We start from the raw sequence: 22179 nt of genomic DNA on the forward strand, positions 1-22179 counted from the left end.
AGAACCAGCTACAACCGGTACGGAGCGGATGAGAAGAAAAAATTACTTTGGTGCTTACAAATGGCACTTCGCCTTAATGAAAATGTATTTAATTCCCATGTGAGAAAAGCTCATACAACATTCACAGGGCCTAAGTATTTCATATCTTCCCCCTTGTTACACACTACCCCCATCCCCCCTAGATGAGCAACCTGAAATTTTCTTTTTTTTCCACAACCACCCCCTCAGACCCTGGGGAACATTTGTCCTTGGTTCCTTTGCTGAATATAGGCCATAATTGTTGGGGCCTGGTAGATGTTAGAGTGGGGAGAGTCCATGGACCCATTGATGGGAGTTCATCAGCATGCGAGGGGGCACCCGTGGTTACTGCAGTGACTGAATGCAGACTTCCCAACTCCCAAGCTTTAATTTCTCCCCTCTCGCCTTCATCCATTCATTCACTCATTGAGCCAGTCACAGCCCATGGCGCCTTGTCTCAGCTGTATGGTAAACACACACATCCTCCCCTCTGTCTCTCTATCTTGCTCACCTTCTCTTGTTATCTGAGTGCTTCTCTAAATTCTTTATTTCTTTTGCTCTCTTTATCTCTCTCTTTTGCCCTGTCTCTCTCTCTCTCTCTCTCTCTCTTTCTCTTTCTCTTTCTCTTGCACTCCCTCTGATCTCAATCTCTGACTAATACCTTGAGAGAATGCTCTATGAAAGGAGTATCAAAACAACTTGGGATGGGAATATCAAAGTGCAAAGCAGGAAGTGACCAAGTAAGCATGTTAAAGTAGAGCATGCACCAAGCAAACATTTGGTGAGCAAACTCGGACCTCACATGGGTTCTGATGAAGGCCTTGGACGGCCAAAACATCAGGTCTTTTATTCTAGATCTAATCTAATAAAATTGTAGATTTTTATCTGAGTGAGAATCCCAGCTTCTTCCTTCCATTTCACATTGGTTCTGAAAAGAAATCAACTCTACATATTTTACTCCAGTGTTACACATTCCAAGAAATGAGCACCACAGTTCACGTGTCCAATTAATATCTGAACATCTGGTAAGAGTGCCAGCAGTTTCAATTGCCTTGCTTGAAGGGTGTAACAGAAGTGTATGAAGGATGTGCAACATGTACATCTATCTAACAGCTATCATGACATTGGAGAAAAGTTACGATAACCCAACCCTCACTTTAAGATGTTTCTATTGTACAGCTTACAGTATGTTCTTTACAATGACTTTGGAAACACAACACTATTATTACGCCATACTTCTTACAAACTCTGTTCTACAAACACTGACTGTCAGTTGTTTACTATTTCTACAGAGAAAAGCTGTTTTTTTCTTCAGCAACAGTAGAAGATAATGTTGTTTTGGAGGGTAAAGTAATCCTTAGCTACGTAGCAAAAAAGACAGTACCCCAAAGTCAAAATGACTTTGGTGTGATAAACAGCATGTCTTTGTGTATTCACGAGTCGAATACCATTCTCAAGTTCAGTTAGCACATAATTTTTTATTTTTTTTTGCCCCTGACAATGTCATGTATTTCAAAAGACCTCTTTTACAACAGTGACGTATGAAAGGTCTTCTTACTTTTGAAGGATGGAGGCTAGCCATTCATTGAAGCTGTACAAACGTTGACAGGAAAATTGTAGATGTGTAAGCTAATGTGTGTCTGATTTAATGTACTACTGTACTAATGTCCTACTACTGTAATACTGCTGTGGTTATTGAATAAGTCATAAATTGCTGTACAACTAATTGATCTACTGTGTGTTTGTTTGTTTCACAAAAGGAGTCAAACTCAAAGTTAAAATTAGCTAAGCAAACTGAAATCTACAGACGAGGACAATAGTATCAAATGTATTTACAGGAAGAAGATGCAAGCTTCATCTGACATCTGACTACACCAGCAAATGGGATGCTTCAATCAAAGATGGATGCTACATGAACATCTAAGAAGCACATCAAGCTTATAAACCAAACTGCCCTCCCTGTCTTGGCTGCTGGGGTACAGAGAGGGCTGCTTATAAACCAAACTGCCCTCCCTGTTTTGGCTGCTGGGGTACAGAGAGGGCTGCTTAGGAGAGGAAGTTGCTGTAGTGACCCCTTGGAGGCCTGGGTAGACTGTGGTGTGAGTCTGCCAGTTATCTGTCTCCTTGCCAGATCATTTTGGCAGATGTCCGTGGCCCAACCATCGCCACAATCAGGCACTGGTAGTGATACTTGTCTCCCAGGAGTGTTCTGCACAAATGAACACGGAGCAGTATTACTACATATTTCAGTTTTAATGTATGAAGTAGTATATGCTTACATGCGTACACACTCACAAACGCATAGACAGTATACAGTACATGACATGTGTGATGATTTATGACACTAAAAGTACATGTCCTAACAATTACATGAGGATTTATTTCTGGTATATTGACAATATTTGCCTCATGCCTCTGAATCCAAAGCCTTGCAGAATCCATAATAAAAATCTGGAGCACGAGACTATACATTTCCATGCACCATGTGTCTCTAATATGTTTTGCACTTCCAACAAGACTCAACAAGACTCAACAAGACAAAATGGAAAATTAACTGTAATTTGTAAATAGAACCAATCCACAATAAGGCCAAGGACCATTGAGATGCAATCTTCATTTCCAAATGACAGCCTGGCAAAATGAAGTGCACTAATTTATGATTCGTTAAGTAGATGATTTTTTGTTTTTGTTTTTTAACAAAAACACTCCGAAAAGACAAAACCAAAGCAGAGGTACCAAAAAAAACGTTATGTCGGAGAGGGCGGTCCTTCTGAGCTTTCTGACTAATTCCTCCAATCCAGACCCAAAAAGCATGGCAGATCCTACAGTGTCTGTGTTGAGGTTATGGCAAGACAGTGTCTGTCTTGCCATAACCTTAACCAACTTCGTAATTGCATTTGACAGCTAGCATTAAGATATGACTCAGGGTCACTCCAATCAGCGCGGGTCCCTCTCCATTGTGATTCCCCTGGCCCCAGGCCTGCATGGGAGCTAATATATCTCATCGCTCGTGTTCTAGTCGCTCAGGCGGCAGGTGAAAGCCAGTCTGATAAGGGTTATCAACCCCCCTTCCTCCTTTCCCCACTCCTCCTCCTCCTCCTCTCACTGCTCAACCTGCTCCCATGAAGATAACTGGGCTACTTCAACAGTGTGACTGCATCTTTCTAATAAAAAGGTCCAATGTGACACAGAGGTCAAATTTTTCTAAATGGTCTCCTTTGGAGTGATTCTGTTTTGTGTAGTTCATGTGAGCATAGTTAAAAGTTAGAACGGCAGATGTGTCAGACCATAGCAATGCAACCATCTACCAAGACATGGTTGAATGTAGGCTGACCAAAGTCCCCTTTCTCAACACTTCTAAAGACCTAGACAAAGGCTTTCAACTGAGTGTCATAATTGTGCAGTATAACTTATTTGTGTCTGAATAAATGTAAAAAAAAAAAAAAAAAGGCCTGTAGAATGAGACATAGCAATGCAACACCTACCAAAAAGTATTGTTCCAATGAAGCTAAACAAAACCTCCTTCTCAATGCCTCTATTGATCAACAAAAGACACAGGTCCTTACTTTTTGACCAGTAGTTTCAAAACATATTTTCCCTGTGACCGTCCTAATGTGACCCAAAAGTGTGACCCAAAGAGTATACAGAACCATTGTTTCTAGCCAAAACCCGGTCTTAAGTTGTGGCCCAAAAGGAACTGGCCAACTCCCACGATTTGGGAGACACTGCTGATTTCCCATTTATCCTATACGTTTCTGAATGTGACAAATTGTGCTTTTTATTTCAATTATACTGTAACATGGCTGCAGAAAGACCTGTTTTAGCAGCAGTTGAAGCCCAAGAGAAAGCTAGTTATTTGCAGTAATTGGCATTCTGTCAGCATGTAGATGATGTAAGACGTGTTGGGGAGCCAAGGAGCAAACTCAGTAATGGGTATCCCATGGTTACCACAGAGAATGGCAGTAGCATACTCTCTATCTGCCCTGCTCTCTTTGCTCATTACCACCAGTTCATTTCATTCCTTCATTTCTCCATCTAGCTTGCACTGTAAAGAAACTACACTGCTCAGTTGGGTGGTGTGTGAACACAATTGAAGAAAGGCAGCAGCAAAAAATAAATTTAAAAGTCCTCATGAACACCACCTGTGGAAGACTTATTCGAAACACGTTGCATGCATTGTCTTTGCAATCTTTTTAATTGCAATATTTCATACAGTATTAGTTATTAAACTCAATTACAAAACACAAACACAATCCCAAGATAACAAAACTCCAACTGGCAGTCCTATGCTGTTATAGCACATGTTTTCAGGTGCAACCACAATGTTGTGTTACGCAACAGTATGACAAGGACTTCTCACCCTGCTGTGTTGCCATAGCAACATACCCAAAATGTGTTGTTTGTGGTGGTGCAGGTGGGCCAGCTGACACCAATAACCTGTTTCCACTGGCTGTTTCCACTGGCTATTTTTATTCTATTACTCTATTGTCACTTTATTTTGTTGTTGTTGTTTGTGATGTGAGCTGCTGTAATGCCTTATTTTCCCCTCGGGGATCAATAAAGTATCTATCTATCTATCTATCTATCTATCTATCTATCTATCTATCTATCTATCTAGTGTCAGCCAGTGTGGCTAAAGCCCTAGAAGGTTACCATTGTCTACCTTCTGTGTTTTCTTTTGACCTTTTTATAGTTGTGTCCTTAGGTTTGCTGGGTGTTGATATTATTCTTTATTTATGTATTTAGCAATTTAGTTGACAGGAACAGTACACAACATATTATTATGCATCATCTATTTTCTTTAACTACTCAGTTGATAAAGTCTGCATACACCTGTATGTTCCTATAGTGTAATCATGCAGTACAGTATGAATGTTTAACTACAGGTATACAGATACAATACCAAAAAAGTGTTCTCCAGTGAAATAGGATGGTGACTTACATCAAACAGATAAATATGTTTCCAACTGGATGATAAGTGAATAGAGGTGTGACATTTGAGAGAACAGAACAATTGTCAAGGGCAAAGTAAATCAGTCGCCACAGAAGCCACTTTCAAGCAATGTGCATGTATTACTCACAGAGCTCTTTAATGGAAAATAAGAATGATGAAGCACGTTTTTATAAAGAGAAAAAGAGCGTTGGAAAATAATTGACAGAAAGGATGTAACACGATGGATATGAAGGCTTGATTCAAAGATCTGTATATTTATTATCAGTTCACCATAAGTACAATACAAAAATAGATTGTTTTGGTGCATAAAGTGAACTGTTGGAGGAAATAACGGATAATATAGCCGAACAGTTCATCTTAATCAGGCCTGTAGACTATTAGTCTGGAAATATCATGCAAATTATTCATACGTCTCAGTTGTTCATTTGCAAAGGATAGCCCTCAGATAGGCTCTCAAAGTTGGGAAAGAGGGCTTCTTTTCCAGATGCAAGGATAAGCCTGGCTATGCCTCACCCCCTCTCATTTTTAACACCCCATGACTGCCTGCTGATGATCTTAAAAGGTAAAAGTAGACATTTGAATAAAGGATATACACTCACTGAACGCTTTATTAGGAACACCTGTACACCTTCTCATGGTGGAGGTGGTGTAATGGTGTGGGGAATGTTTTCTTGGCACACTTTGGGCCCGTTAATACCAATCAAATATTGCTTGAATGCCACAGCCTATTTGAGTATTGTTGCTGACCATGTGCATCCCTTCATGGTCACAATTTACCCATCTTCTAATGGCTACTTCCAGCATGATAATGCACCATGTCACAAAGCAGAAGTCGTCTCAAACTGGTTTCATGAACATGCCAATGAGTTCAGTGTTCTTCAGTGGCCTTCCCCGTCACCGGATCTGAATCCAATAGAACACCTTTGGGATGTGGGAGAACGGGAGATTCACAGCTTGAAAGTGCACCTGAAAAGAATTGAGGATGTTTTGAGAGCAAAGGGAGGCCCTACCCGGTATTAGTATATTGTTCCTAATAAAGTGCTCAGTGAGTGTACATTGCCCTATATAAGTAATGGGACAGCGAAGCATTTTTTTCTTATTTTGACTATACACTCCAAAAGTTTGGATTTTAAATCAAACAATTACTTGTAGGTTAAGGTAGAGATTCTCAGCTCTTATTTGATGGTATTTGTGTACACATTGGTTTCACCATTCAGAAATTACATGTCCATAGTCCCCCTATTTCAGGGTATCCAAAAGTGATGGGACACTTGGCAGGTGTTTCTGGTTCATTAGATTTGTGCAGTCATAAGAGAGCTCTCAATGTCTAGTCATGATTCTAGGCCTTGCGTTTGCCTTTGGAGTCTGCTATTGGTCTATATGAACATGAGGACCAAAGAGACATCAATGAAAGTCAAGGAAGGCATTATCGGGCTGAAATATCAGAACAAATCTATCATAAACATATCCAAAACCTTAGGCTTGCCAACAACAACAGTTTGGAACATCATCCAAAAGAAGAAAAAACGCTGGTGAGCTCAGCAATCAAAATGGCCTGGTAGGCCACGGAAGACTTCTACGGTGGATGACTGAAGAATGCTCATTATAATTAAGAAACAACCCAAAACTATTGTCCAACAGATCAGGAGCACTCTCCAGGAGGTAGGCCTGAATGTGTTAGAGACTGCAGAATCTGCAGAAGGCTTCACCAGCAGAACTACTACTGCAAAGTGCAAACCATTAGTTAGCCACAAAAAAAAAAGGAATTATTGTTCTTGCACCACAAGAACAAAAGAAATACAACTTTGTTTACAACAAGAGGCCCCTAGAAAATGTGGTAGTAACATGAAGTCATGCAATGGAATGTCTAGAAGTTTGAATGCGCAGCGGTTTTCATTGAAGTCCATCTTTTGCAATTACGCCTTCCCATGTTAAGTCAATGGATAAAATACGGTATCTTGCTAATACAGGCTTAATACATGGGACAGACACAAATCTACGAGTGAAAGTTAATTACAATGTTTCTATGACAACAAATGCCACCATAGCTATCCACTGCTCTTACTCAGTCAGTGCATAAATCCCCTCTCAGGTTACAACATTACATTACTAACTTACTGACCACTAATTTAGATAGACACATGTAAGCTACATTATGGTGACTGTTTCCTCATGCCATGGCTTGTGTCCCAATAACGACTATATCGACAGTGGACCCACATAAGTACAGTTACAATAACTAGCTTGCCAACCTCGTTGACAGTGAAGGGGGAGTCATCAATGCTGCCCCCTTCACCCAAAGGGCCGATTGTGATCTCTTTGTAATATGTTACAAGCCCTCTGAAAGGTGTCAAAGCTGTGGTGTCATAAGTATAGAATTGATAGGATGAAGTCTCATTGGTTCCCTTTACAAACAGCTCCTAATTTAAATATTATGGTCTATAAAACAGAAGTAGAGCACAGATTCATGCTCTTCTCTCTTTGTCCTGGTGTGTGGTCTCATCTGAGCCTGTGAGTATGAAGGGGGAGAATTTCAATTTTGCCCCTATCTTCTTCAGTTCACCTTCCCGCGATATAACAAATGACTATGAGCTCTCTCTCGCTCTCTCTCGCTCTCTCTCTCTGTACTCTCTCTCTATTAGAATGTAGAATTTTTCTAAGAAGTATTTGCCTTGTAATAGTTGTAGAGGTATACAGTATTATTAAAGCCTCATTTGATTAATTCTGTTTGACCTTTCTTGCACTAAATCAGCACAGACTCAACAATTCTTTGCACATACTGATAATTGCATTGGAGTCAGGCTATCAATATTAGATATGCTTTGCTACTAACACAATATAGCCAAAGGTCTCTGCCAAACCTTTGTGTGGAAACTGATATTATTATAAAATGCTCTACAAGTACAGTAGACAGATCATGTGGTCTGTCTTTCTTTCTCTCTCTCTAGTATTTGCCTTGTAATAATTGTAAAGTTTGTAAAGTTTACACTATTATTAAAGCCTAATTTGATTAAAGCCTAATTTGATTCATTCTTTTTGACCATCCTTGCACTAATTCAGCAAACTCAACAATTCTTTGCACAGTGTTAATTAAATTTACTCAGATTATTAACATTAAGATATGCTTTGCTATTAACAAAATATAGCCACATTTCCTTGCCAAGTCTCTGCATTGTAACTGCCTACAATAGTGTGGTGCGCTAAAATTGTATCACCAAGCTGTGTTTGTACCTAAGCTAGTAACATATGTCATCATAAGTTGATAGCAATATTTCACACAACGTGAAATTCATGGAAGAAAGGTACTGTCAGAGTAGACTGTAGCAGGTGTTGTGTAACTTAAACATACAAGTGAACATCTTTACTTTGCAATACAAATGGTAATGTTACAATTAGAGTGCACAACCTACACTCACCGGCCACTTTATTAGGTACACATGTTCAACTGCACGTTAACGCAAATATCTAATCAGCCAATCACATAGCAGCAACTCAATGCATTTAGGCATGTAGACATGGTCAAGACGACCTGCTGAAGTTCAAACCGAGCATCTGAATGGGGAAGAAAGGTGATTTAAGTGCCTTTGAACGTGGCATGGTTGTTGGTGCCAGACGGGCTGGTCTAAGTATTTCAGAAACTGCTGATCTACTAGGATTTTCACGCACAACCATCTCTAGGGTTTACAGAGAATGGTCTGAAAAAGAGAAAATATCGAGTGAGCAGCAGTTCTCTAGGCGAAAATGCCTTGTTGATGCCAGAGGTCAGAGGAGAATGGCCAGACTGGTTTGAGATGATAGAAAGGCAACAGTAACTCAAATAACCACTCGTTACAACCAAGGTATGCAGAAGACCATCTCTGAACACACAACACATTGAACCTTGAAGCATATGGGTTACAGCAGCAGAAGCCCACACCGGGTGCCACTCCTGTCAGCTAAGAACAGGAAACTGAGGCTACAATTCGCACGGGCTCACCAAAATTAGACAATAGAAGATTGGAAAAACATTGCCTGGTCTGATGAGTCTCGATTTCTACTGCGACATTCAGATGGTAGGGTCAGAATTTGGCGTAAACAACATGAAAGCATGGATCCATCCTGCCTTGTATCAACGGTTCAGGCTGGTGGTGGTGGTGTAATGGTGTGGGGGATATTTTCTTGGCACACTTTGGGCCCCTTAGTACCAATTGAGCATCGTTTAAACACCACAGCCTACCTGAGTATTGTTGCTGACCATGACCATGTTCACTGTACTCCAATGGTCACCAGATCTCAATCCAATAGAGCACATTTAGGATGTGGTGGAATGGGAGATTCGCATCATGGATGTGCAGCCGACCAATCTGCAGCAACTGCATGATGCTACCATGTCAATATGGACCAAAATCTTTGAGGAATGTTTCCAGCACCTTGTTGAATCTATGCCACAAATAATTAAGGCAGTTCTGAAGACAAAAGGGGGTCCAACCCGGTACTAGCAAGGTGTACCTATTAAAGTGGCGGGTGAGTGTATATCAACCTATTCTTCTGAAAACGGTCCACTATAAGGTCTATATCTTAAGAGTAAATATTAGGCTGTTTCAGAGAAGCAAATAACATGCCCAGTGCTGAGTGTAGCCTTTGTTGTTTGAAGTACTGTACAGTAGCCCAACAAAGCTATTGTAGCATGAGTCAAAACTAAGTGTGCTGGAAAACCCTGTCAGTGCATAGGTCAGATTTAGAGTGATGGTGCTCAATCAAATTTCCTATCTTTTCTGGCTCAAGCCATCTAACTTAAAACATAGTTTTTTGTATTTAATTGTAGTACACTGTCATAATGTTCCAAAGTACTGTTCCAGCAATAATGACATTGATGGTCAGTATATGCACAAGCTCATGTTTTCGGGCATCAGGGACCCAAAGGAGAAGCAGAAATACAGTAGTAGTGGTATTACATCAACTGGTAAACCTATTCTGCCATACAGGTGCAGAATATCCTACCCAGGCATCCATGTACATTCCATGCTTTACATACTGGTCCTCTTGTTTACCAACTTCAGGTAGAAAGATGTTTGCTGTGAATCACAATACCCTTGATCTACGAGAAGAACTAGTGAAAGAATGATGAACGATGAACCACAGAATGATGTAAATGAGGACGAGAGCAAATGACAATGGAATGCTCTGCATTATCAAAAGTAATGAAATTACAGCAGGATATGGGAGAAAGCTTTCTGTGGCGATATTGCTTTTGGTTTTGTTACATGGCCTAAATCATAACATTTTCCCAATTGCATTGCAGTAGGGATACAATTGCAACTGACATTCCATTTATTCAAGGATGAGGGAATAAGAGAAAGTGACATTTGTTGATATGGGATATTCATTAAATGCCATCTTTTTTTAATTCCTTGCAAATTGAAAATAAGAATAATAATCATGAAGTGCATTACATGGGCATACCACAAATGAAAATGATCTTGTTTTGCCTTCAAGTCGAGATAAATGATTAGGAAAATAAAAATAATAATAATAATGATTAGGTTGAAATTGCTTTTGACATCATGTAGCGCCTGATGCTGTTCCTGTCATGATAACGAATATCTCTATTACCATGGCACCCTATAATTTTGTGTCACGACGCTTCAAGGACCCAAAAGAAAGTCACAGCAGATTTTTTCCCATTTTCCTTCATTGTCTTACCTTTTTACCTTTCTGCCCACATAACAGTGGGCATTTACATGTAAAGGTACTTCGAGATCAGTGCAGGAGAAACTAAGAAAGGACTGCATTTGACTATTTAGAACACAGGTTTTCAGGATTTGAAATCAAACGATTACTATGAGGTTAAAGATGAAATTCTCAGCTTTTATTTGTTGGTATTTGTGTACATATTGGTTTCACCAGTCAGAAATTATCATTATCCCCAATACAATACAATAGTTAATTAATAGTCCCCCTATTACAGGGAACACAAATATGATGGGACAATTGGCTTGACAGGTGTTTCTGGTTTGTCAGGTGTGTTCCGTCACATCATTTGAGAGACATAAGAGATCTCTCATTGTCTAATAATTATTCTAGGTTTTTGGTGTGTCAACGTGAGGACCAAAGAGAGGAGAATGAATGTCATGGAAGCCTGTATGAGGCTGAAATATCTGATAAAATAGTGTGCTTAATTTAGAAAAATGATCTTAAGCCTCTGTAATTCTGCTGGTGAAATCTTCTGCAGATGGTAGTCTCAAACACATTGACGCCTACTTCCTGGAGAGTGTTCCTGATCTGTTGAACAGTTGTTTTGGGTGTTTTCTTAATAGTGGTAAGCATTCTTCAGTCATCCACTGTAGAAGTCTTCCTTACCAGCCTGCTTGAGCTCACAAGTGTTTTTCTTCTTTTGGATGATGTTCCCAACTGTTTTTTTTGTATGATAGTTTCTTTCTGATTTCTCAGCCCAATAATGGCTTCCTTGACTTCAGTGATAACTCCTTGGTCTTCATGTTGACAGACACCAAAAGCAGACTCCAAAGGAAAACATAAAGGCTAGAATCAACGGTAGACATTAAGAGCTTTCTTATGCTTGCACAAATGACGAAACACACCTGACTAACCAGAAACACCTGTCACACCAATTTTCCAATACTACTGGCTCCCTGAAATAGGGGGACTATGTATAAAAAGGGTTGTAATTTCTAAATGTTGAAACCAATCTGAAAAAAGAAAACATTTAATTAAATCTGATAATCTCTATGTTATCCTCATAGTAATTGTTTGATTTCAATCCAAAACTGTTGGAGATAGAGGTAAAAGAAGACAAAATGTTTCCTCTTTCCAATACGTATGGAGGGCACTGTATTTCCTAATTTTACATTTAGTATTGTACCGAAGACTGACTTCAGTAGAAGTATATCAGTTTATCAGTTTTATTAGTGGATTAAACATAATTAATTTGTGTGAACATGGGTGCAAGATAGGTTAAATTAATACTGTTTTGATGGTTTTAGAATGCAGTTTTGTTGACCTAAACTACAGAGTTTTAGAATGGCTGTTGGCTTAACTCAACATGTCAAATTTTCAGTTTTCAGTCTTAAGACGAGATGGAGCTGTCACAGCAATTTTGTTGAAAATTAGCTTGTTATGACTAGCTTTTTATTTAGTTGGATTAGCTGTCAGCAAACAACCTCCTGTAAGTATTTCTTATCAAGAGAATTGTGATTGCTATTTGGAAGCTATACCTTGCTAGGTTACAAGAATAACTCAAATAAAGCACAACAATACATTTATTAGATTCTGATCTTGTGATTATCATTCCTTTTTAAATGTTATTTAATTCATACAATTTCATATAATTTTAAGCTTTTGTTTTAGTTGTTGATATTTATATTATTGAACATAGATGAACATACAGTAAGTAGTATTGATTGAGTAGGCCTACACATGATATAATCACCATTTTAGTATTGTGTGTTAACTTTGGTAGGACAATGATGTGATATGGCGTGGATGATGATTACTGACATGTAGTTATCCTCAATTGTCCAATTTCCTAGATAACATACTATGCAATTTCTCTGCTGCAAGAAATTAAATTTTGTTTGTGATAAATGCCTCTAACCTGCGCATTGTGATTTGCAAACATTTATCATAGGCAACAGGAGTTTATAAAAAGCTATGCCATATTATTTAATGCCTTTTTTAGTTATACCACATTCTCTGGTTATACTTCCATCAGTGACAATACTGGCATGTTGTGCTTTTAAGCCTAGGCTTATCGTTACGGTCCAGGAGCATCAATTTGTCCACACTGAACTTGAAATTTGCAGTAGCCTATGTGATTAAGGTAACAAAACATAGCATATAATAAAAGTCAATAACAATCGCCTCAGTGTTTGCAGAATTTAAATGCTAGTTGTTGCAGGTGAGTAGCATAGCATGATTAAATGACACTGCAATGTAACCATGTGCTATAGATTAAATTGTTGAGGTATTATCAGAAGTGCTGTGCATGCCTATAAACAAAAACTTGTTTCTTGTCAAATAGCTGATCCATAATTCTAAGACTAGCCTAGGCCTACTGTTACTATAAAACGTGCCAATGTCTTAGTTCATTGTTTACAATTGATTTAATATTGATTCAATTGAATGATTGTGTACTTTGTGTCTTATAGCTGACAGGATTATCATTTAAAAGGCTGACAGTGTTTTATTTTCATGGCTTTCATCCATTTTGAGAAATCCTTGTGGCTCTGGAGATTCCTGAAGCACGTTCTCTATACTTTCCGAACTACAAATTGCCTCTACTTTAGAAATGGCCTACGGTGGTGCTACCACTATCAGATTCATGACAATTCAAGATGACAGCTCCCATAAATGGCATTTCTTGGCTTCACTACGACAATCTTAACTCTCATAGCAATCCAGTGGGCAGTCGGTAGTTCACTGTATCCACTTATTATATACAGTGGCTTTGGAAAGTATTCAGACCCCTTCACTTTTTCCACATTTTGTAGCATTATAGACTCAATTTAAAATGGATTATATTTATTTGTTTGCCATCGATCAACACACAATAGCTCATAATGACAAAACAAGTGTTTAGAAATATTAGCAAATTTATTAAAACTGAAATACAGAAATACCTCATGTACTCAGGTATTCAGACCTTTTGCTATGCTAACTTTGCACTAACATTTCTCAAGTGCAAAAATGTCTTCAACAAGTTGAATTGAGTCCATCTGAGTGCAAGGATAATAGTTCTGAGTGCAAGGATAATAATTTAATTTCGGAATGAATATCTTTTGTTTTTATACAGTAGTCTCTGGTTTGCATAGGAATCAATTACACACTGTGTGGAATAGGATGTCACTACCAACTCAGCAAATGTTAGAATTTTCTCTTGATCCTGACAAACTCCACAGTCCCTGCCGGTAACAAACATACCTATAACATGATGCAGCTACCACTATTCTTCACACGAGGGATGGTGTGGAAACTGTATTGCATGTGCTGGATTTGCACTAAACTTAATGCTTTGTAGTAAAACCAAATAAACACATTTCAAGCCACTTTCTTTGCTGTATCACTTGAATTAATTGTTGCAAACACAATTATGGATGTGAGATTATTTCCATTAAGGGATTCATTTTGGCCAATTGGTTATAGACCAATTTTGCAGAGTGAGTGAGATGATGCTGCCCCATCAACTGTGCTTTTTCCCCTCTGTCATTCAACTTTGTAGATTTCAGGGTGGCATTCCTGTGCAGTTTTGTTCTTCTCCATTTACTCAGTTTGTACTGACAACCTGATCCATGCAGTGTATAATCAATTCCTATGCAAATCAGAGACTGTATAAAAACAAAGATATTAATTCCAAAATCACATGAACTATTATCCTTGCATTAAGATGGACTCAATTCAACTTATTGAATGACTTATTGATGATATTTTTGCATTTGAGCTCATTTTAAAAGTGTCATAGCAAAGTGTCTGAATACTTATGCAAATTAGGTATTTCTGTCTTTCAATTTGAATATATTTGCAGACATTTCTAGAAACATGTTTTCACTTTGTCATTACGGGGTATTGTGTGTGGATTGACGGCAAAAAAAGAGTTTTTAATCCATTTTAAATTGAGTCTATAACACAACAAAATGCGGAAAAAGTTAAGGGGTCTGAATACTTTCCGAAACCACTGTATCATCAATGAGTTGAACCTGTCCCTCTGTTTCCACATAAAACAAGTCACACAGCTGGAGACAATCTCTCATAATTATCACATCTCATGTTATTGGTGTCTGCTATGTTATTATCATATTAGCATTCACACTGAAGGGATTTGAATCTCTCAAACACTGAGGACAATCCCAAATCAAACCTTCGCCCCTCTCATAGGGCCCTTATGAGAAGGGTGTATAGATACCCCTCACGATAAGCAGTATGACAGTAAGTAACAACTGAATAGATATAGATATGAACAAAAATATGACAACTACCAAGCCAACCTGATACACAACTGCACAAGATCCATATACTGGTGAAACCATCTCACACAGAAACATATTCTAACCTGATACACAACTGCACACCCTTCATTTGGATATCAATGCATGATTAACATGAAACCTTGCATGCATATTTCTCAAATTAGGGCATGTGGCCCTCAATGCCTATAGTCTCCATTCTTTTTGCCCAAATAGTCCCTATAAGCACAGTGCACAATGTGTAAAATAGTCCCTATAAGCACATGGCACAATGCGCTTCCAGAAGCCAATACCACTTACCTAAGTACCCTTAAATTCCCACATTAGTTCTCAATGCTCGATTAAGCCAAGTATATATACATGGGGAATTATGGACATACTGCATCTGAATGGGAATCCATGACGAAAGAATACAAAATCATCGCATGAAAACACAAACAGAAATTAACTGAGCAAAATAGACTGCTACGGCTTAATTGGATTTGAATAAATTAATCTACAAAGGAAAGCTAAGGAAGTGTTTCCCGCTGTAGCAACCAGGAAGGGGGTCTCGCTAACTGAGTCAGCTGTGTTACAGCTAGGCCACTTTTCGCCATTGTGAAGGGTAATTTCATATTAAAAAAGTCATGAGAGGTATTGGTTACCAAAGTTGTTGGAGTGGAACAAAAGGGGATGTTCTAGTGCAATAAAGACAAGCTAATTGGCCATACAATACCGTGTAGTGCACTGCCAAAGCTCTAGGCCTATACATGAAGTGTTATCATTATATCACTTTACCGTGAAGAGCTGTTCCAGAACAAAACTGGCACGTTGTTTCCTTTAGTAGGGATCATACAGTCCAACTGTGCAAGTATTGACTTTGTATAATCTGTGAAGACATGTTTAGCAAAATAGCCTTGGACCTACAGCTCACTGATAATTAACTGCCATTATGCAATGAAAAAGGCAAAGGTGAAGTCTGGAATGCTCTTAGTTAGTACTGCCATAACGCCCACAGCCCTACTTGTAGTATTTGAAATGTCCTGCGTCTCTGCATTTTCAAAACTACTAACAAGAGCTCTCGGTTTTATCACATACAGTATCCATGTGATAATGCCCAAGAGAAACATAAGTCCAAAGAGAAACATTAAATTATCTAATTATTTATCTCTTTTTTTTAATTATTATTATTCTTTTGAGTTGAATATTGAGCATGTCTTAGCCAGAACATGACCTTACATCTGCCAAACTTGAGATGATATTCAGCACAATTATCCAGGATTAACTGAAGCAGCTTTAAAAGGGGGACAATAGCAGCCCAGACAGACAGACAGACAGACAGACAGGCAGGCAGGCAGGCAGGCAGGCAGGCATGGACGCATAGAGTGGTGCACAAGCAGGTCAATGTGTCTGTAAAGTTAAGCACATGTGTGAACTAACTTAGGATATGCTGTACACACGATAGACTGGGATTTGTTACTCAAACTAAATATTATTGTGCAATGATATGACAAGGATCAACGGACGATCACTCTAAGACAATACGCAAAAACATAAGGTATATTAGCCTAAACGATATTCTGAATCAAACATAATACAATAAATCTAAGATGAGGAAAATGAGTGAGTTTAAGTGTGCCTGAGACCCAGCATAAGACAATTTACTGAGAAATGTGACATGTCACATTTGATGAAACGTACTCACAGCTAAGGCACATCCAACCGTCATCTATTCCAATATAAAGTAACTCACGAAAAGGCCTCTAATCTCGCATCAAAATTGTGAATAATCTCCTTAATATAAGGTAGGCATGGGAGAGCAATTACGTTCACAAATGTGTCACTCTCGACCGCCTTTCACACCAAGATGTGGGGGATTAGCAAATGGTTAGGGCCATACATTCCCACAATTCCCCCCCGCCTCTCGCCTGAGGAAGAGACATGATGTGGCGTCACCAGCTCTCTCTTTTTAGGCACCTTTCACACAGCAGTGAGACAACCCACTCAACCAGGAACAAGAGGTTGTTCAGCATCGCTCGCATGGCCATAGTCAGATCTCTTAATGACCGTTATGGACATTGCTACTAGCAGCTACATATAGATTCTCTACTTGATATCATGTTAGCACCATGGCACCCATACAGTAGGTCAGACTTTAAAAGGTTTATGGTTGAGTGACGGTAGCGCGGCGGTACCGCCACAGCAGTAGTGTGTCTAACCCTCACCCTATTTGTGGGCTGATATATATATTTTATATTTCAATGGAATTTTAATTATTGTAATTCATGTTTTTTACAATGACATTGTCATAAAGTGGGAAAGCAGACAGTATTTTACAGTACTGAAGAGTTGGAACAATTCAAGGCTTATATTGACAGTAGAATTAAATTTACATTGGTTCATGATTGGGAGAAAATTCTTGGATGTTCTGGTCATTAAAGCATGGGACATAAAGACGACCAATTACAGAAAAAAGACTGTTTTTTTTCTAGAAGATTTTTTTTCTTCTACATTTCAGCAGCTATCATCACCCGGCTTTGAGATGCAGTGACCCTTATAGCCAGCTCTTGTGCATAAGAAGAATATGCAGCTCTGATGCACAGTTTGAGCAACAAGCGTCTGATTTGTGTGACCACTTCATAGATAAAGGGTATGATAAGGACATGCTACAAGCTTGTTTATTAAAGGCACGACCCTCCTTAATCCAAATAAGTCCAGCAAAAAGAGCTCATCGATTATGTTGACTTTTACCTCTTCTCCTATTACTAAAGACATTAAGGTTGCTGTTCTAAAGACATTAAGCTGCTGTTCAGCACCATTGGCATATTCTTGCAAGTGACCCTACTATCAGTGGAGCATTCAGTGATGAGCCCAGATATGTGTATAAGAGGGCTAGACATGTGAGAGAACATATTGTAAGGGCAGATAGCTATTGTCCACCCAGCACTTTCTTGTTGTCCCGAGTGGAAATGCTCCTTGTTCATGGTACATGCAGTGTAACACCATGTTAAAGGATGATGTTTTTCCCACCCTCATCCAGTGAATGGAAGAATAACCTGACAAAATGTGTTGTTTACTTATTAAAATTACCTTTTGGGCTGTGCTACATAGGAAAGATGAAGAGAGAATTAAAGGTGAGGATATCAAATGATATGTTCACTGTTTTAGGCAACTGCCCATATCCAATAAGTAATTTGTAGTTGCCTACAAATGAATAACTTTCATATAGGTGTCATATCATTGCTGTATCCTTGGACAATTCTTGGTATGTGTGACATTCATGATCTGTAGGCTACACATTTTGCTGGAGCTCCAGTGTGTGCTCGCTTGAGCAACCTTGAGTAAACACACACAAACTACGTGCCTCTCATTTTCTAATTTATTATGACTCCAAACTGACTTCAAACTAATCAAAATCTGTGGGCTGCTATAAAGTAAAGAAAAGTACATTTAAATAAGCACTCGGCTACAATGTAGACACATGAGCAATGTAAACATGAGCTTATACCAGCAGCTTTCCTGACTGTGGGGTGGAGGGGACACCTGTTCTTTCGTGCATGATATTTTTAATGCTTTTAATTTCAGAGCATAGATTTTTGACCGTCAGTAGGACAGGTTGCTGCTAATTATATTGCTGCTATTTCATTTGTATGACTGGTCGCCGAAGCCTAGCACAAGACAGAATGCACCTTGAAAACAAACAAACGTCTGATTGGCTCACTGTCCCGTTCGCAAACTTACCCTCAAATACTTGGAATGCTTTCAAATAATACTGTCAAATAAAATGTTTTAAAACAATGAAAGGCTATACTGTAAAATATGCTATATGACTATTTTTGCACTACTAATGGTGACAACAGTCACAATGACAGGGTCAGTTCAATATATTTTATATAATTTAGCTCTTATCATCATCTGCTGTCCTATATAGCCTACTGTAGGCTACTTTTCTATCCAGTCTAAATCCCACTGAAAGACAAAATTCCTAAAACATTTCTCCTGCTTCTCCATAATGGTTGCTGCCTGCGCATAGGGCCTATGAGAGAATAATGATGGTATGAGAGTAGATAAGGATATTCATCTCTGTAATTCATGATCTGATCTTGACTGAGCTGACTTGATTTTGCTAATCTATCTGATATGGCAAGCTGATAAGGCAAAGCTCTGCAATCACAAACCGTTCTATCTTATTTGTATTTGAACAATTAGGGAACACCAATAATAACAGGGAACACCAATAATGTCAGCACTGTCAGTAATTTATACCAACAGAAATGCCTGTAACATCCTTTGTACAGGCATTTGTGCAGGCATAAGAGAGCTGTCAATGTGTAGTATATATTGTGGACAGATGAGATGAATATTATCATGGACCAGAGAGATTGCAAGAGGAAAGTCTGGAGAAAAAAAGATCTGCCCAAGATTTACATACCACCTCATCTGTGAAACATGGTGCAGGGTTGTTAGGTTTGGGCATGTATTTGGGCTGCCACTAGAACTTGCTAACTTGTCTTAATTGATGATTGTAACTGCTGATAGCAGCAGCAGAACATATTCTGAAGTGTACAGAAACATACTGTCTGCTTGAGTGCAAGCAAAATTCATTGGATGGCGCTACATCATACAGTAAAACAATAGCCCAAAACATACTGCCATAGCAACTAGGGAGTTTTTCAGGGCCAAAAAGTGGAAAATTCCTCACTGGCCAAGTCAATCTTCAGATTTAAATCCAATTGAACATACATTTAATTTCCTGATGATAAGATTTTAGGCAAAAATACCTCAAAACAAACAACAACTGAAGATGGCTGCAGTACAGGCCTGGCAGAGCATCACCAGAGAAGATACTCTGCGTCTGGTGGGGTCAAAGGGTCATAGACTTCAGGCAGTTATTGCATGCAATAGATTGTCCACCAAATACTAAACATGAGTGCTTAATTTGGACATTTGATAAATCTATCCCATCACTTTTGGTAATGCAGGGCACCGTATATACACTCACTGAACACTTTATTAGGAACACTATACTAATACCGGGTAGGGCCTCCCTTTGCTCTCAAAACAGCCTCAATTCTTCATGGCATTGATTCCACAAGATGTTGGAAACATTCCTTTGAGATTCTGGTCCATGATGACATGGATTGCATAGCAATTCCTGCAGATTTTTCAGGTACACTTTCAAGCTTCTACCACATCCCAAAGGTGTTCTATTGGATTCAGATCCAGTGACTAGGAAGGCCACGGAAGAACACTGAACTCATTGTCATGTTCATGAAATCAGTTTGAGATTACTTTTGCTTTGTGACATGGAGCATTATCATATTGGAAGTAGCCATTATAAGATAGGTAAATCGTGGCCATGAAGGGATGCACTAAACAGTAAACAGGTGTGCCATAGTAATAAACAGATTCTCCAAATGAGTTATTTTTAATAACTGTTCTCACAATATCCCACAAACTACTGAAACCTCAATCATATTCTATAACAACATTCATGAAACCTGGTATATGTTAATCAACTTCACTAGCACTGCCCATTACAGGTCTCAGATAGAAAATAAGCAGTAGCAAGTGACAAAATTTAACTGAACATATGGGTGAAATCTTCAGTCCAATAAATGTTCTGATGACACATACATTATTACTATTGACCCTGGCATTGCCCTTCAGTAAGACTCTGGTGCCATCTATTGAAGAATACCAAAATAAATAATTTAACAATAGTCTTGTCTATTCTCCTTCTCCTACCCCACTGCCCTAACACACACACACACACACACACACACACACAGTCTCTCTCGCACCCTCTCTCTCTCTCTCTCTCACACACACACACACACACACACACACACACACACACTAGAATGTACCTGTTGAAATGTATATTCCATCAATGGTGATGTTAGTAAGCCTTCTCTTTTGAGGGGACAGAGACATTATTATGGCTGCAACACTCTTCATTTCAACACTTGAGCTCATACGATTAACTGGATGTGATCATATCAAATTCATATTTAAATGAATAAACAAGGTATTTAATAACAAATGCCACAGAACGGCCGTTTCACAGTGTTTTGAACAAGTGGCAGACAAAGAATTACCTTCTTTGAGAACGTGTGAGTGAATGAGGAGGATAACAAAACAGCAGATCGCCGCTCCCGTTAAAACCCACGCTAGTCGGAGGAGCTGCATCGTCGAGAGAAAAGTAAAAAAAACACCCGGCGGAGCGCACGGTCTTCAGCAGCAATACAATGTCGAATCCATTCTCGTCCAATTCTGTGTTAGGTTACTGAAAAAAACAAAAAATGTGAAATAACCATTTCCCTAGGGGTGGGCTACTTTGGGCTTGAATTCGGAATAAGACACAAAATTGGCACAATCCATGGGAGATATAGTTGATATGATGATCTGAATTGCAATGTTTTCGCAATTGAGAAAGCCTAGTGGATTGGAAAGTTCAAGTCGTTACACTGTCATATCACTCGGAGTAAGGAATTTTTTCACGAGCACTTGAAATTAACCTGGTTGTCACTGCAGATTCTTCTTTGAGCTCCGAGCGCAGCAGTGACTCGGCGAGCCACACACTCTCCACGATGCCTAGGAGAGACGGCTGCGCCACAGCAGGAACACTTTGCAGCAATTCCGTAAAACTAAAATTGTCTCGATATTTTGCTCATAACATATCTCACTAACTGCAAGGCACTGGCGGGGTTTCGATAGTTCCATCTTCGATATTGCCAAGTTATAGCTCTCTGCGTCTTGTATCCATTTGGACTCTTTCGCATTCACAGTTCGTCCGCGTAAATTCCCCTCAGCTGATGAAAATTCCCCTTCAAAAGGAAGCCGCGTCAAATTGGACCTCACCAACTCTGTCGAGTATCAGGTCCAATACAATTCAATGTTAAGCGCCTCATAACTTGTGAAATGACTGATGGCCAGTTTATGGAGACACTGCGGTGTCACTATAGGCTACACAACATGTACCAACCCCCGTGCTTTTAAAACCCCGCAGCTTCACCCAGCGCTCTGTGTGACGTCACAACCATTGAAAATGTTTATCTCCGGGCAATTCCACAGGCTGTTTCTGGTTGAGGGCATAGCAGAGGGTATGGTTCCGGAAACTGTGGCCTCAAAGGTGTACATGACTATCCATTGCGTACTGCAACAAGAATAGAGTACCTAATTGAAAGTAAGTCCAATTATGTTGAGATTCAATGAACTGGAGATCATTAAGACCATAACTATTTTGGAGATCTTTCAGACCAAATAGTA

General features: G+C 39.1%; 1 protein-coding gene across 1 annotated transcript in view; it reads right to left on the reverse strand.

Moving 5' to 3' along the window:
- The window catches only part of LOC310802788 (chemokine-like protein TAFA-5), a 58901-nt gene extending 37770 nt beyond the window's left edge, over positions 1-21131 (reverse strand). The window contains exon 1 of the mRNA XM_083667344.1: positions 21009-21131. Coding sequence (XP_083523470.1) covers positions 21009-21099 — 91 coding nt within the window. The 5' untranslated portion in view covers positions 21100-21131. The remainder of the gene's footprint in view (positions 1-21008) is intronic.
- Positions 21132-22179: the final 1048 nt, after the last annotated feature.

This window comes from Argentina silus, assembly GCF_951799395.1.
Source record: "Argentina silus genome assembly, chromosome: 3".
Taxonomy (NCBI): Eukaryota; Metazoa; Chordata; class Actinopteri; order Argentiniformes; family Argentinidae; genus Argentina; species Argentina silus.